General features: G+C 40.4%; 1 protein-coding gene and 1 long non-coding RNA gene across 10 annotated transcripts in view; one reads left to right on the top strand and one right to left on the bottom strand.

The window, feature by feature from the left end:
• The first annotated feature begins 1,705 nt into the window (after positions 1 to 1,705).
• On the top strand, positions 1,706 to 15,584 carry LOC137476065 (uncharacterized). 2 transcript variants are annotated; one of them, XR_011000228.1, is made up of 3 exons: positions 1,706 to 2,179; positions 10,579 to 10,706; positions 13,607 to 15,584. It is a non-coding gene; the product is annotated as an uncharacterized lncRNA (long non-coding RNA). The 2 variants fall into 2 exon arrangements; XR_011000227.1 differs by lacking the exon at positions 13,607 to 15,584 and adding an exon at positions 12,654 to 12,786 and having other exon boundaries at positions 10,579 to 11,188.
• Positions 7,946 to 17,138, bottom strand: part of USH1C (USH1 protein network component harmonin) — a 50,791-nt gene continuing 41,598 nt past the window's right edge. For 7 of the 8 annotated variants that reach the window (XM_068194057.1, XM_068194058.1, XM_068194061.1 and 4 more), the window contains 6 exons: positions 14,803 to 14,844; positions 14,438 to 14,491; positions 14,201 to 14,300; positions 12,781 to 12,890; positions 10,554 to 10,609; positions 7,946 to 8,798 (listed from right to left, as the gene is read on the bottom strand). In XM_068194057.1, the coding sequence (XP_068050158.1) occupies positions 8,786 to 8,798; positions 10,554 to 10,609; positions 12,781 to 12,890; positions 14,201 to 14,300; positions 14,438 to 14,491; positions 14,803 to 14,844 (375 nt within the window). In that variant the 3' untranslated portion in view covers positions 7,946 to 8,785. Of the gene's footprint in view, positions 8,799 to 9,292; positions 9,646 to 10,553; positions 10,610 to 12,780; positions 12,891 to 14,200; positions 14,301 to 14,437; positions 14,492 to 14,802; positions 14,845 to 17,138 lie in introns of those variants that run through there. The other variant, XM_068194064.1, reaches the window with a different exon arrangement.

Raw genomic sequence — 17,138 nt, 5'->3', positions numbered from 1 at the left:
GCAGGAGTGCCACCAGCCTTCTGCCATCTCCTGCCCTCCTCTGTCCCCTTCTCAAGATGGGCCCATATAACCCATCCTGGGCTCTAACCTGAACTTCCTTCCTGTGCCTGTTTACCTTTTCTCTCCATCTACTGGTATGTGTCAAAATGGTGCCACCCCGTGAGGGGACCCACCCTTTTGACTGAATTTCCGCTGAATCCTGCCACCCAAAATAGCGCTGACTCCGTGAGGGGATCCACCATTTTGAGCCCTTCTTTGCCAACTTTTCCTGCCTTTTCACATCAAAATAGCGCACGTGATCGTCCTCCTGTCCTTGCTCCCACTCCTGCATCAGGCTCCTCCCTTTCCTGTGTCCAGTTTTGGGCCCCTCACTGCAAGAAAGGCATTGAGGGGCTGGAGGCAGTCCAGAGAAGGGAAATGGGAGCTGGTGGAGGGTCTGGGACACAAGTCCTGTGAGGAGCGGCTGAGGGAGCTGGGGGTGTTCAGCCTGGAGAAAAGGAGGCTCAGGGGAGACCTCATCGCTCTCTGCAACTGCCTCAAGGGAGGCAGCAGCCAGGTGGGGGTTGATATTCTCCCAGTAACAAGTAATAGGACGAGAGAAAATGGCCAAAAGTTGTGTCAGGGAAAATTTAGATGGGATATTAGGAAATATTTCTTCACCAACAGGGTTTTCAAGCCCTGGAACAGGCTGTCCAGGGAAGTGGTTGAGTCTGCATCCCTGGAGTTATTTAAAAGCCATTTAGATGTGGCACTTGGTTTAGTGGTGGTCTTGGCAGTGCTGGGTTAAGGGTTGGACTTGATGACCTGAGAGATCTTTTCCAAACTAGCGATTCTGTGATTCTGCTTTTATTCGTATGTAGGATTATTCTCTCTCTGAAAACAAGAATATTTAGAGGTGGAACAATGTCTAAGACATATCAGGAATCTGATGCTGAGTGGCACTTACATGCACTATTATGATACAAGTGGTAGCAAAAAATTCTAGGTACCCACATCACTGCAGGATGTAAAGCAGCTGCAGATCTCTCTGTAAGAACTGCTCTGAAGAAAGTATGAGCTATTGGTAGGAATATGATGTGCCTATTATGAAAAATCATATAATTAAAGAAAAAAATCTACACTGTTGTGGTAACAACAACAAAAAAAAAAGTTGGAAAAGTTCGTTGCATTCCTGATAATGGTTATAAAGAGAATAATTCCTGTTTCTTTCAGAAGTAGTTTTCCCCTCAGCACATGTATTAATTTTTCCTGACTGGTGATACTACAAGGCTGAAGATAATGTTTTATATTGTAAATATCTTCTTAAAAGAGAAGCCATATTCTTTTGTTGTATATTTTCTGAAAAAAATAAATATTTTCTCAGAGCTGAATGTTTTCTTTTCATAACAGCATATGTTGCACTGTCTGAGTCTGTAGCATTAGAATGAAAACAATGCTGACTAGGGAGTGCAGCAGTCAATTTGTCGTGTGCAAAAACTGTGAACACAACTGTGATTGATAGAGCTGAAATCCCACTGACGATATAATGAGAATTGACCGGTCACATGAATGAACACTATCAGGTTCTATAGTTTTTCAAATAAATAGCCTATGAGACCAGTTTGTAAAACATAGATAGAAATGCCTAGAGTAGAGACTTTGCAGAGTCTCTTTGGGTAGAGACTCATCCTTAAACAGTCTCAGGTACTTCTCAGCCTAAGTCATGTGTCCCAGTAGGTACCTGGGCAGCCATGTGCTGGCACAAACACCCTTGGCTGCCCACCTGACACTACAAGGGGATGTGTCAGAACTGTCTATGTAGGGCATAATTCCCACACTCTGATCTTCCCTCCCACATGGAATTATTCCCAATTCTCTCTTTCTCTCATGGCTGTAGGTAGCCTTTCTCAGCATGCTTCCCCCAGGCTATATTTGTCTCCTGTGATAAGCCAGTGGAAATGTTCTGCACGTCTGCATTTTGGCAGCCCAATTGTGAAGGGCGATGTCAAGTGCTGAGGCTCAGCCATGGAGGTTTCTCACGTGCAACCCTCAGCTGTCTGTTTTTCATCTGCAGCATAACAGCAATGCAGTGGAGACAAGAACAACCACATCCAGCTGGAGAGCACTGATGAGGGATCATTCTCTCGTGTGTGCCAGGGACAAATCCTCAGGACATGCTCGCAGTAATTGGGCAGAAAAAGTAAGATTGCTTGTTACATATTCCCAGTCCTGGAACTGACCATGGCTTCTTTCACAAACTGAACTTAAGTTCTGAATTGACTGTTCTTTTCACCACATGATAAAAAAAGCACGTGCCATTTCCTCACTTACTTATAGTATGGGCAATAAAGGCTCAAGATATTGTAAGATAAGGAAAAGATCAACCTACAAGTAGATAAAAGCTCCTCTCTCTTCCATAGTTGGGAACACAGCTGACTATAGTGATCATTGCCCTGTGGTTAAGAGACCACATCATTACTGAAGAAAGAATAGTTGAGATTTCATACTCAGGTGTTATCTACTTCATAGGAAAATGGTGATGTCCCTTGTATAAAAGGCACTTGCATTGTCCTAGTGCAAAGAAGGGTGAGTATTTTGTCCCTTTTAAACATCTGTTTAAACATGTACACGAGGGTTTAAAGACACCATTAGAAAAGGCAATACCAGATAACTTTATCCTTGAGAAGTTATACTATTCCTGATGTACTTCAATAGCATAACAGAAAAAAACCATCTCTGCATCTGTTTGTCTAGCTAGAGGCAAAGAAATGTGAATATTGTCACAGCTGACAACAAACACAGCTTTCCTGCAGTAGTACATTACAACTTAAAGGCAACTTAATACACTCAATTCACTTTCCCCTGTGAATGATACAACCACAAAAAAACACCTCTGTTTCAATCAGCCCTTCAATCAGAAATTTGTTGCAATCAAATTCTCCAAGAAGAAAAACAACATTGTAAATTATATTGCACCCACCTGTAAATTCTGAAATGACTGATGAGAAATTTATACATTAGTTGTAGAAAAGATTTGTGTGTCCTCTCAGTCTGAATTCTTGCTATGCATGTCACTCCTCTGCATTTAGATAGAGCTGCCTGTTTTCCACTGAGGAACACTATGCAATTTCTTCTGTTCTAGCAGGTTAATAACAGACATCAGAGATCTGCTTCACTACAATTCTTTGTGAATAATCAAAATGGGAACATGCATTTCTCTTTCTTTCCCTCTGTCCTTCTTTGAGGTTGGAATTGCTGCTAATTAAAATCTGTTAATGGGTGTCTCCACTCTGAAAATTCCACATTTTATACTGGGGGGGAGAAAGAATAACAAAAATACTGATATTTGCAAACTTATAATCTATTTAGTTTCAAAAGATAACCCTGAAAAGTTATTTCACTCCATCAGGGAAATAATTATTACAAGATTTTTGTCAAAGCTTAATTTTCTCTTGAGTGTTTCTAAAAATGTTTCATATCTAGTGTTCTTTGCTCTCTATTAAGGAGCATTAATCCTCAAGAGCCTCAGGCTGTTGTCAACACGAACATAGGGTCTCAGTGCTAAAGCACCCAGAAATGCTTAGGGGAAAGGCAGAGGAAAGAGAACAAAATTTCAGAAAAAGTAATTTGAACCTCTCTTGGTTTTACATGTGTCTGTTTGGCTTTGCATAAAGAATAACAATTAGCAACTTTCCCTCTCACTTCCTTACTGTTTAGAAAAGTCCTTGTCCTCAAAAAGGCTGTCTGATTTCTATCTTGCTCAGTTTATGTTGGGAGAATCTCAGTCTCCTTCTCCCAAACTTTACTCTAAGCACCATATAAACAAACTCTGTTATAGCCATTGAAGACTAATGAGTTTTACTGATGTTTGGAAGAGAAATGGTGAGAAAAGAGAAGATGAGGACAGGTCAAGAAAATGGGCAGTGGGAGCTGGTGGGAGGAATAACCTTTGAAGATTATTTGAGAAAATGAGGAGGAACTAAAATTCAGTATGAATACTAGAACTTGAGCATTAACAAGTTTCCATATTAAGCATATCCAGGATGAAGGCATCAATTGCCTTCAGATTTTGACTTCAGGCCTCTATCCAGCAAAATCCAGCCTGAGTAGAATTATTGAACTCAACCTGTCATGATGGGATTGGCTCATATGCTTAAATTTAATCATGTACTTAAGTGCTTTGCTTGGTTCAGTCTGTGATTGCTTTCTAAGTGGCAAACATCTATCAAGTTCAGGTGTGCAAGGGATACCCATTGCTAATCATGCAGCAGGTATGTGAACCATGAAGCAGTTCTCTGCAGGACATCAGACTCCACGTTTTCCATGTAGACAAACATTCGGAGTTCAACAACAGCCATTCAGACTTACATATCCAAGAGCTGCCAGTCTGCAACTTACTTAATCAAAATTAATTTCTTAAAACTTCCATACAGTGGCTTTTACACTAATCATTGATATTATGGTATGCATCCATCATCACAGTTTGGAGAACTGTAAGCTGTGATCCTCTGAAGCTTCACATTTCATAAACTTCCCTTCTAGAGAACAGAAATGTTATAGATTGCTTTTCCTGTGTGTCTCCACTTCCTCTTTCATCCTAGATGATTTCAGTAGATAGAGATCAAAAGTAGCTCAAGTTACCTCGTTGTAAATATAAGTAGACCCTGAGCCTCACCAAAGTGTTGTGCTATTATCTGTCCTTCAATAACACATCAAATCTTCCTCTATCAAACTAGTGATAGAGGAAGAAGTATTCCAGCAGAGGCCTCCAGTATTCCAGCAGAGGCAAACCTTTAGATGTCTTCCCTAGGAAGAAGGAAAGCAAGCATTCTAGTCAGTGTCCTTAAAAAAAGTTTGCATGACCTGTGAATGGCCCACCTGGAGCCACCTCAGATCTCAAGCCTGCAAAAAAACAATTTTGAAATCTGTTCCAGAAATTTCCATCAGTCAGAAAAGCAGAAACCGCCTGAGATCAAGGACAATGACAAAAGATAAAACTGGCAGACAGCACAAGAACACTGAAGTTCAAACTCAGTATGAGGATCAAGCACTTAGTAGCTTATCATCACTTGATTACAAGAGACTCATCTGATTTATAATTCTAAGAGTCACATACTTGCATTTAAGACACAGGCTTTTCTGCACTAGACCTGGTCCTTAGATGGTGTAAAGGTGTCTGTTCATATCAACAGGGATCCCAGGGGGATATTTCTGTGGTGAAAGATGGCTAAGAATTCCACAACAGCTACCCAAAATCTGACCACACTTTATCAGGGTCAACATACAGGTGAAGCAAACAGGAGGACATTTATCAACTATTGTATATCAAGCTGCTTACAACCAGATAGGCACCCTTTGACACAAAGCCATGATTTTTCATTCTTTTTTTTTTTAAGGTGAGAGGGATTATAACAAATTATATACATTCAGAGGTTATGTCTCATTTTTGTAAAGTACCAAGATTATTTGTACATGTGTGCCCCTCAAGTTAATTTTAAAAAACCTTACTAGTGTATATACATTCATATACCCCTCCTTATGTTGTACATTTGTTTATGAATAGAGCGTTTTTTAAAAAACCCTAGCTTCTCTGAAATGTATGCACAATTTCTAAAAGGTGCCCTGGCCACATGATAAATAGTAGCTAAATTATGAAATAGCAGAATGGCAGTAATAAATAGATCAAAGACCTCCCTATGCTAATATCCATATGAGTAATAAACCATGGTATTTCCTATCCTGTAATGCATACCATGGTTCTGATCCATAGGGTCTCACATTTTCTGCCTGCACACAGGCACGCACAGGCTCACAGAGCAATGTGAAAGTCACAAGTCTCTAATGTAATTCATGCTCCAGTTCAGCAGCTGTGGGGGGTTTGCTAAAGACAACGTGGCCAAGAAATTCCTGAGAGAATAAGAATGGCTGTTAACAGTTCTGAGAAAGTCTTCCTCTGGGTTATTATCCCATAGAGAGAGATAGTGGGGTTTGGCGGTCTTAACCAAACAAACAGCTCTGAGAAACTACACATATTCCCTCTGAGATTACAGCAAATGAAAAACAAAAAACCCATCTTCTCTTAAAATTGGTTTGAAGCATTCGTGATACTCTCAGTGAAGTACTTGGACTTCCTCCTGCTTTGTGCATCAGGTCACAGTTTCCATACTCCCAAAGGAAACAGCATTGGCTGAGCAAGAGAAAGTCCCATTTACTCTTACTGTTATCTTTTCAAAGCTGGCCTTGTTGAACAGGGATGAGGTACAAGTACATGTAATAACTGACAGCCACCAAAGTACAATGCAGTAGCAACTCAAAATGGGCACTCTGTTTAAATTACTTACACCTGGGACACTGCTCACACACAAAGTAACTGAAAAAGAAGTTTCCTGAAAAATTTATTTTCTTGTAGCATTTTCCAGCGCCTTGAGCTAGCTGGCAAATCCAAGATGGGATGCAGTTCTAGGGCACTGAAAGTCAGAAATACAGTAAAAAACTACCTGGCTAATGGCTTAAGATAATTTTAAGATTTCAGAAGTGACAACCTCCTTTTTCTTGACACTACCTACTTACATTGCCTAAAGCAATACAGGTTAAACTCTCAAAGCAGCACTTTCTTAATATACCTGCAGTACTGAGCAGGAACTATTTCCTCAACTGCCTCTCATGCATTTTAAGCTGTATCCAAGCAAATCAAGTTAACAGGATAGATGGGGAGAAGAAAGATAGTCCTGTGACTAAGAAGCAAGGCTACAACTCAACTGCTGGTACTCCCACAGATTTCCCAGCTCAGTCTTCTGTGCTCCTTCTGTCTCTGAAAAAATAACACCAGGAGAAGTAGTTCTAATACCTAACCTCTAAGTTTTGTTGTGTTATGTTTCTTAGAGTGCCAAGACAGTGTTTAGCACAATCAAGCACTAAAGTTCTTTACTGGTGCATTACTGTGGCTCTCTATTTGCTGGTGCAAAACATCCGAGCAGCCCTTGGGAGAACATTGGATAGCACCACTCATCTCTCTGATGCATTGTCATACGGTCCAGATGGCTGCAGTATGTAGGCAACTGGGAACCAAAGCAGCAGGAGAAGTACATCCTGCTGCAATTTCCTTCTGGTGGTGATCTTGATGCATTCAGCATTTAGATTAGTTTGTGGTTGGGAAGTCTACAGGCCAGGGTAGATGCACGCTAAGACCTAGCAAAAAAATACACTGTAGCAAATGTGGTAGCTTGCCAGCTATCAAATGATCAGATTTGCCCCCAAAAACTCTGTAAAAGATTACTGCAGCTCAGCCAAGGGAAAATTCCCTCCTGGGCAAAGTTATTTATGAGTTCCACAAGGGTGGTAATCTCTTGCAAGTGGGTCTGTTATTGAAGAAAAACTCAGAAATCTGCGTACTTTAGCAGATTAACTGTGATGTACAAACCCAGAGACAAATAGGAAACTAGACTTCTTCCATTTGGCAAATGCAATTTTATTTCTGGATTAGTTGTAAGAATTCAACATTTGAAATATTCTAACATATATACTCTGCCACACACATTAATTGGCATACTGGAAGAATACTGCAAATAAAGAAAGTCAACATAAGTAAGCATTTGCATATAAGTACAGAGTTCTCAGGAATCTAATTGTAATTTTTATATGCTAGAGAAGACAAGAGCTTCCAAACCTTGAAATCAGTGGGAATATGATATACCAATATCGGTGGGAATTTGATAGACCAAGGAACTGTCTCTCAGTAGAACAGGTGAGAAAAATCTAAACACAACATGAAAAACAGAACACAAACTGGCAGGTACAAGAAAGGAAAAAGACAATGACCTTTCTTATGAGGTGTCTCTATAATGTAATTGCTAAGTCTACAACTGTAATAATACTTAAAGCCAAGCTGGTATAGAATTTATAGTCTTGAGGAATTTACTCGAACCTAAGGCACAGAGTCACCAAGAGCAGAAAGTTACACTTGGTGGCTTCCTGCACTGTTTAGTCACATATATAGGCTCGCTGACAACAAAGTACAAAACAGCAGACTGTGAATCACACCCAAATTTCCCACCCATGACTATATGAGGGAGGAATTTTTGCCAACAATACAAATACTCGGGATTATGTATGTGACTGCGCATAATGATTTTATCTGAGCTACTTGCTAGTTATTTACTCTGCTGATAGAGAAGATCCTCTGTACTGTATGAGCAACACAATCAAAATTATTTTATTATAATTCTCACATTCCTGGTATTCCCAGTTCTTTCACCAGCAAGATTTTTATGGTCAAAAAACCCTCAAAACTGAGACACAAAAATGGACATTAAGAGAGCTACAAGAATATGAGAACAGAAGTTACCTGTGTACTTTTCCATTTTCCCAGAAAAATCACTATCTAGGAAGTAAAAATATAATTATTTTCACACCCAAACTGGCCTGTGAATGTGTATTCACAAGTGTTGCATGTGGGAACAGGCATCTGTGTTCTATCTTCATTTGTCATTTTAGAGTCTATTTCCAGGAAAACTGAAAGATGATATGCAAAATTTGGCCCCTCAAAATAGCAAAAAGAGATCAAGCACTCACAGTCTGAACTATGCTGGTCAGCAGTTCTTTTCAATCATCATGCAAAAAAGTTTTGCACCATGTCTATAGAATGATAATAAATTATTCAAATTATCCTGAAGAATCTGTTGTCTCTAGTTCAATTTACAGGTCAGTCAATAAAGATGCATTTCATGTGGTTATTGATTTCCTATTAATTTACTGAGCAGCGGGTTTCTGCTGAGGAGAGATTCCATTTCAAGAGTTGTAGTATTCCTTAAAAAAATGTCCTGTGGGGAAGAAAAAAAAGATAGTGAGAAACATGTTGTTATCTCTTGGGAACTTTTAATCTTTCTAGTAAGCACAGTTTTTAAACTGGATCTTAAGTAGTTTTGATTTGTATTATAAGTAATAATGAGAAGACCCTCATGCAACAAGAAATCTTACCTTGGTAGTTCTAGAGATCTAGTGATTACAGCCACAGAAAAACCATAGAGAATAAACTGAATTTCAGAGACAAGGATAATTTCAGACCAAACCTATTGTAAAGGTGTATAACAAAATAACAAAGACAAACTGAAAACTGAAAACCAAACATTCATGAATACTTGTTTACAGGCACACTGAATAATCCAAAAGGAAACTTGTTCTTTGGACAAGCCTTCACAAGAAAATAATTTGTAGTTGCTTATATACTTATGAACTCACAAAGCCACAGCAGTGGTCCACAGATAGGGAAAATTAGGTTAATCCTATTGCTTAGACAGGGCCTATTTATTTAATAGTCTGGCAGGTGATAAACCAATTCTGCAGAGGATATCTGAGGGACTTTATGAAGTAGAAACTAAATACTTATATTTTAATAGCACAGGCATGGCAAAAGCCCAAAGAACACTCCAGCTCCAGCATGCCAAGAACAAAAGCAAGGATGGCAAGCAATGCACAGGCAGGCACATGCTGAAAAAAATAACACAGCCTCACAATGGCCAGTCATGTTAGGCCAGGTGTGCTATTCACCATGAGGGACACTGCAGTGGCTACAGCTGCAGGAGATACCCTTGTCTGTACACAGGTGCACTGCCTTCAAAAACCTTTCTGTGTGTGTTGGGACTGACTGCTGATGAGGGAATGGTAGGGCTACATATACAAGATATGAAAACAAAAATAACAGTGACAGTTATTTCCTTGCCCATTAATCCCTTTCGTTTATGTGCATGTATTATACAAAATTTCACATCAACCTACAGTTGGTGGTATCCAGTAAAACTGATTTACAGCAACTAATACTCCAGTATACTGCATAGAACAAGAGCCAGATTAACAGTGACTACAAAACCTTTCTCTGCCATTTTACTTGGTAGTAAGGATATCTTCAATTCTCCTTCAATCAAACCTGAAAACATGGGTCTTGCTTTTGAAACTGTTAGTCCAAACCAAAGCAAGTTGTATAAACTTGATACCTCTATCACACTTGTAGCTGTAGATTCTTCTGTTTCACACCTATGCTGATTATCTTTAAAACAAGAATTCGGTGAGCATTGCCAAGACACCCAAATCCCTTAATCTCTTTTGAAAATATTACATAAGCTTGCTTAGACAAGAACAATAACTGCAATCTAATTTAAAAAAAAAACCACCAAAAAACAAACAAACCGAACAATAGAATTAAATGTCTGGTTGTGATGCAGAATGTTTAGAGGGATTTGTTTCCCTAAAACATGATCTATGAGAATATAGCAAATGATTCAGACTGAATTTAAGTGTCACTTCTAAAAAAAAAACAATTCCCAAATCCTCAAACTTTAAACTGAAAGTATGAGTGTGTAGTCACGTACAACCAATTCTGAGAAACACAATTTTACAGTCTGGGAACCACTGCTGTAATGCATGACAGCTACTTATAATTATCAATTAGCAACCATGTAAAGCAGGCGGTTATATAGTCCATAAGAAGAAGATACTTCAAAAATGTGTGACCAAAAAAAAGGAAACTGGCTGTTGTTACTCTGCTTTTAATCACCAGAGAAAAAAGCTTATACACTTACATTTCATCATCATATTCTTTTGGAGGTGATGCTGCAATGACTAAGTCAATCCAATCCTGAAAAAGAAAAGCAGAGGCAAACATCTGCTGCTAAATACTGCTTTTAGAGGTGGCCAGTGGAGCATCATGGAATGTCAGATAGAGAATCTGGGAGGTAATCTATTCGTGGAAAACCACAGAGAGAAGGAGTAAGGTCTGTATCAAAAACTTCTATAGGAAGACCATTTAAAGATTGAGCTGTTTGATTTCTATATTGAAATTAAAGAAAAATTTACTGTTGCAACAACATTTTTTAAAAAAAAGTTATTCTAAGAATCATGCTGTATTGGTCCTCTGACAAATGAGAACAGTTCTTGCTGTGGAAACACTCACTGTAGCTGAAGGGCAACGTTGCCTGTACATCAAGAAATCAAAGATAAGCTATTATCAGAACATTCCAATCAGCTTGCAAGTAATTTTCAATATCAAAGAGTGATTTTACATATAAAGGTACTATAAACACTCAGAATGGAATGTGTTTAAATATCAGTCTTGACATGTGGCTAATTGCCATGAAATTTCCCAGTAAATTACACACATGGTTTTCAGAGATGCTACATAACAGCATCTTCTGCAGATTTTAGCTTACTTTGTGTCGTGGTTTGACATGGAAGTGAATTTATTTCAGGAAGTTGGGTCAAACCAATCAGCGGTCAAGTTTGGATACTGGCACCTGGAGTGACCACTGAAGGTATGGATACGCCTCTGAGAACACAGGGGGTTAAAAGAAGGAACTCCCAAGAGTTCTCTCTCTTTGGTTCCAGTCAGGGTGCTGTGCAGACCTCTCCTGCCCAGCCATGGGGCTGGGTGGGGGAAGCCATGAGGCCTGGTCAAGGTGAGCCGAGGGGGCTGGAACCGAGCCAGCTCCAGTGGACGGAAGGGTGGAGAGAAGCAGAGATGCCTTTGTCGTTGTGTCCCCCCCCCCCCCCCCCCCCCCCCCGAGAGGGATGAGACAGAGAGTCTGGACAGCACCTGTAACTTTGCCGGCGGAGGAGAAGGAGAAGGGGGAGAGGCAGGGAGGTGCCCAGCCTTGGCCTTGGGAATTGGCTTCTGAGCAGAGATTTCAGCTGTCCAGGAAGTTTGAACTTTTAACCCTTTCCTGAGAAATGAAGGCTTTGTAAAATATTACTCCTCCTTGATTTGAAGTAGAGGAGAGACAGTCTGGGATCTGAGATGTTAGAAGAAGAAATTTTTGAGTGGGAGGAGATGATGGAGTGGCTTGTGGCTGGACTTTTCTTGTTAACCATAGACTGAACCACATTCTCCCGCAATAGGGACTGCATTTTAGGGGGATGCGGTGGTGGGCCAAGAGACCTGTTTCAGTGACTACCAACAGAGGAGTGGAGAGAACAGAGGAAAGCTGAAGAGGGTGTGGAGAGGCCCTCTGTCTTCAGAGAAGAAGAAGGGAAGAATAAGATCTCTGTTCTTGGACCCTTGGCCCCAGGGGAAAATGGGGGAGACTGTTGTCCCAAAAAGGAGAAGCTGTTGGACCCTCGGCCCCAGGGGGAAATGGGGGGGACTGTAGTCCCAAGATGAGAAACTGAACTGTTGTTTTATTTTGGTCCTTGGCAAAGCATCCTTAAAGGAGCCCTATGAGCAGTCGGTCCATGCATGGTGGTGAGAGCACTGTGACATGGAAAGGAGAGTGTCACACTGGCAGATTTTCTCCAGGCGGTTGCCATGCTTGACATGGAAACACAAGGGTAGCAATTGTGTTTCCTGGGGGAGTCTGTGGTGCAAGAGAGACTTCTCTCTCCTTTGAGGGACTGAGTGTTGATTATCTGAAGGGTGGCAACTTCATTAGGAATCCTGGGTGGTGTCTCACTGTGGGATGGTTTGGAAATTGGGTGGGAGGAGGGGGAGTGTTTTGGAAGGTCTTCATCCAGGATTTAGTGTCTGTGTTTTATAGTAGTAGTAGTTTAATAAAGTTCTTTTCCTTTGTTATCAAGCTTGGGCCTGCTCTGCTCTGTTCCTGATCACATCTCACAGCAATTAGATGGAAAAGTGCATTTTCATGGGGGTGCTGGCATGGCATCAGTGTCAAACCATGACACTTTGCCAGCACCTGACATACCCACTACTCTTGATGTTTGTAACTTTGTTTGTGTTGATGTGACAATGTTATGATAGAAAAGTAGCTCTCATATCAGCTCTGTAGGTAGAACAAAGTAGGATTCCAGGTTACTTACCCCACCCATGTTCCAAGCTTTTGCTAGAGTTGCCTGTGCTTCTGCCAGCTTGCTGTCAATTAATATCTTGCCATTTACAGCCAGTATTTCATCCCCTTTCACTATGCCTCCTGGGGAAAAGACAAATGTGTCAAATACACATAAGCAAACAAAATTCTAGGAGCCTTTTCTGTGCCATATTTGTGCAGTACTGACTACAATGAAAAGTAGTAAGTTTGCTACAGCAAACACAAAAGGAATTTTTAAGCACAGCAAAGCCAAACTAATCTCTTATTGATCATGACCAGTAAGAAATTAGTTCAATATGATTTTCTACAGTTTGCCTGTTTGGGTAATCCAGCTGTACAGCTTACAAACTGTGACGGACTTCAGAATGTTACTACTATGCCCCAACCCCAGGGAAGTGATCAAAGCCAGGTTGGATGGGGCTTTTGAGGAACCTGATTTAGGGTAAGGTGTCCCGGCCCGTGGCAGGGGCTTGGAATTACATGATCTGTAAGGTCTCTTCCAACCAAAAAAATTCCATGATTCTATAACAATGGCAAAAATTAATTAAATTCCTGAAGGAATAAAATAGCATTTGTCAAGGGTTTGCATGATGGTCATATCTTTGCAAGTGTATGTGTAGTGTTTGTTCCTTAGAACTGATTTTGACTTGCCAATCTGGAATGAAGCACAACCAGTTAACTGGAACTGGATTTGAAGAGGATGATTGGAGGACAGCCTTAGTTATGAGAGATCCTAAAAAGAGTGAAGGGCCAAAAAGAGCACTGAGGAGATCAAATGACTGAAATGTTTTCACAGCAATGTTTTCACTTGAACTTAGGTGCAGGCACGGACAAGGACAGCAGACAGTGTAAGGGAATATTGCCCTCTCTGTTGACCTGGTCATCACAAGAGCTCTCAAGAAAAGGATGGCAGATACTTCCCACCAGGTGCAAAGCCCAGATGTGTTGAGCATGTTTTTGTGCCTTTGAGAGCTAAGCTTCAGAGGCTCTGGCCATTAGTTGGGTTTTAGGAGATGGGTTTTAGTTGGGTTTTTAACAGCCAGCTGCTTAACTAGATAAATTACTATTTATAGTAGCCTGAAGAATGAAACTAAGCAGTGTAGTGTAGCTATGGTCAGGAAATTGCTTTGCATGTGGAAGTATTACAAATGTCATTGGAAATTGTGAAATAATGGAGAACACATTCCTTGATTAAAGAATACAACAGAGAATCAGGTATTGGTTTTTACAAATTCTACGTAATGATTAATTTTAGCAGCACATGTGGGCTGCCCTTGAACTTGAGACAGAACTTGGGTCCTTGGACAATCTAAGTGAGCCTTTCAGTACCAGGCTATGAAGTAAGCCAACCATTCTCAGCCAGTGTAAGGAAACACTTTGCAGCAGCATTCAAATTCCCCATTGTTGCTCACCATGTTTGTCTGCAGCACCGTCCTCATAGATGGCAGACACAACTATCTTTCCAACTGGAGAATCAATTCCTCCCTCGACTGCAAGGTCCAGTGATCCTTCCTATGAAAAAAACCAGTTCTAGTTCAGAAAAGTCTGTTGATTTTTGGCATTAACAGGAACTTAATCTTTCCTTCTTCCCAGTACATAAAATGCTTACATGAACCTTTTAAATATCAATCAACCGACATAGTAATTACCTTTTTTATTCGTAATAGCCGTACGTCTTTTCCCATAATCTGGTCTGGGGTGAACTGTGAAAAGATATAACTATTAATCATTTCCACTTTAGAAACACAAAACAATTAGGCTGATCTATGTAATTTCTGGGGGGAAAGGGACCTTGTCCTCCTCTAAAATAGTGTAAGAGGAAGATCAGAACACCACATCACCCTTTCCTGTAAGAACGCTCCTGTTCAACATGACTAGAAAAAAAAAATACACAAGACCCAGAAAAGCAACAAGCAAGAGTCTTACCTACTCCCAGCCCTCAAAATCAAGGATTTGGCTTTTTTCCAGAGTATTTAATATTAAACAGTCAGGCATGTTTAAATTCTCTCCTTACCATTGAATATGGATCAAAATCTTCCACATACTTCTGGAAGCCCTGAGAATAAAATGATATTTAATTGCAAAACCAGCAACTCGCTCACACACTTAACACACAAATTCCATCTTATTTATTAGTGAGAGAACATGTAATTCTGTAAGCTATGAAAGAAGACAGAAACTGAAGAAAAGCCCAGAGAGACAGCAGAGTCCATCCTGACAGTCAGAAGACATTTCAAAACCTCATGACAGATTAATAATTTGAGTTGGTCATATCAGGGAGCATTTCTGAGGAAGAGTTAACCACCTGTCAGCTCCACAGTTCCTCTTTACACCTGACAGAACAGAAACAAATCCTGAAAGCACCATAGGCAGGTATATTCTGCCACACTCTTTGGAGCAATATTTTTTGGGATTATCAACATATTGGATGGTAACAGGTCAAAATGACAGGCTCCAATTCACCTGTCAGCAACACCACTCCACACTGTCTGGGTTATAGGATTCTTTTTCAGCCCCCGTCTCTCCCTCTTGATGTGGAGTTTCAGGGAGTTGGCTCCATACCATAAGCAAGTGCAGGACAACAATTTGTTAGACAATTTGCAGGACAACAATATGATTTTTGTTTTCATATGGTTCTGTGGAGGACTTAAAAGGTTGTCAGGGAATGTCTGGAATGCAGATGATGATACTGCAGTTAGGCACAACAAGATTTTTAAGCTTTGAGAGGACCCACAAAATGTAGTGCTTAACCCTTGTCAGACCAAGACTACAGGGAAAAGCAGGAGTTACCTTTTCTGCAAGGATGGGAGTTCCTTCACCAGCAATCAGGATGGTGTTTGAGTGCAGTTTCTTGAGAAGGATTAGTAGCTACTGGGTGAGACTGTATGGCCAATGTTGGGGATTTATGAAAGCTCTGCACTTACCCTGCATGCTAAAAGTAAGGACTTCAGAACTTCAGAAAATTGTTACTGAGGCACCTAGCTCCCACTCTTGTAGCCTCAAGCTGCAATAACCTGGTGATAGGGGAACACAGAACCACACAATCCTTGGCAGACACAGCAGGCAAGCCAATACCTTACACAGACCAGTGGTTCAGTGCATGACCAAGCTTGATATGTTCATTATTGCACTCTTTTCTATTGGATCCATTTGACAACAAAGACTATTCCACTGTCAGACTCGCCTAAGACTTTTTCCACTTGTAAACCAAACAGACAGCTTAAGATTCCTGTGGTGTATTTAAGGACTGGCTGTTAAATGGCAAAGTTGCAGCAGAAAATACTAATGCTTCATCTGCTATGCTCTTTATCACTTCTTTTGGTTGCCTAATTTTGATGTGACTAGAACCCAGAACCTTCTGGGTTCTGATCTCACCCATAACACTACTGATTTACATTAAGTTTGTTACACTGCATTACGTTTGTTAACCAGATAAATGGGAATTTCATCACAGATATCAACAAGGGCAGAATTTCATCCTGGGGAAAAAACTTCCATCAATCATTCATTAATTTACAAAGTGTATTAATATTATGAACCATTTAACTAAAACTGTAAGAGAAACATTTTACAATGAAATCCACCTAAACAATTTACACTTTGAATAACTGAATTAGTATTGCCTTTTGAAATCATGGCTAAAGTAGATACCTATGGGTTTGGAGCAAGTAATTAAGATAGAAGAACTCCAATCTCAGCCAAGTCACTAAGTCATTATGTAATCTAAAGGAAGTCAGTGAACTCTTTGTCCCAGGTTGTCCTCATGAAAAACAGATGTTGCCCTTGAAGGAAGTTTCCCTGGGAAAATCATCTTTAAACAGGAAAAAACCCAAAAACTCCACAAAAACAAACACACACACACACACAAAAAAATCACTAAAACAATCTGCAAGCAAAAGTCATAGAAACACAGAATTTCCTGAGTTGGAACCCACAAGGATCACCAAGTCCAACTCCTGGCCCTGCACAGAGTGACACCATGCACCTGAGGGCACTGTCCAAACACTTCTTGAGCTGTCAGGCTGGTGCCTCTGGGAGCTTCTTCCCTTCTTCCCGTGCCCAACCACCCTGTGGGTGAAAAACCATTTCCTAATATTCAACCTAAACTATTTTCCCCTTGGGTTCATATCACTATGTATCAGAGATATGATCTGGATCCAATAATGTACAAATGTTGCTAAGACAGAAAGAAGACATGCACTGAACTGTAATAAATCTTCCCTGAAATCGACACCACAAATTCAGAGATCAGAGTGTGCACTGCATATCCAAGCAGGGACTAACGAACCAAGGAGCACCAAGTGGAAAACACAGTCCCAAGCCTACCCTCCCACCACTCAGGATGTTTCA

The sequence above is a fragment of the Anomalospiza imberbis genome, chromosome 6 (genome assembly GCF_031753505.1).
Source record: "Anomalospiza imberbis isolate Cuckoo-Finch-1a 21T00152 chromosome 6, ASM3175350v1, whole genome shotgun sequence".
Taxonomy (NCBI): domain Eukaryota; kingdom Metazoa; phylum Chordata; class Aves; order Passeriformes; family Viduidae; genus Anomalospiza; species Anomalospiza imberbis.
Note: the sequence above shows the minus strand (reverse complement) of the source record. Positions and strands in the feature narration are given on the sequence as shown.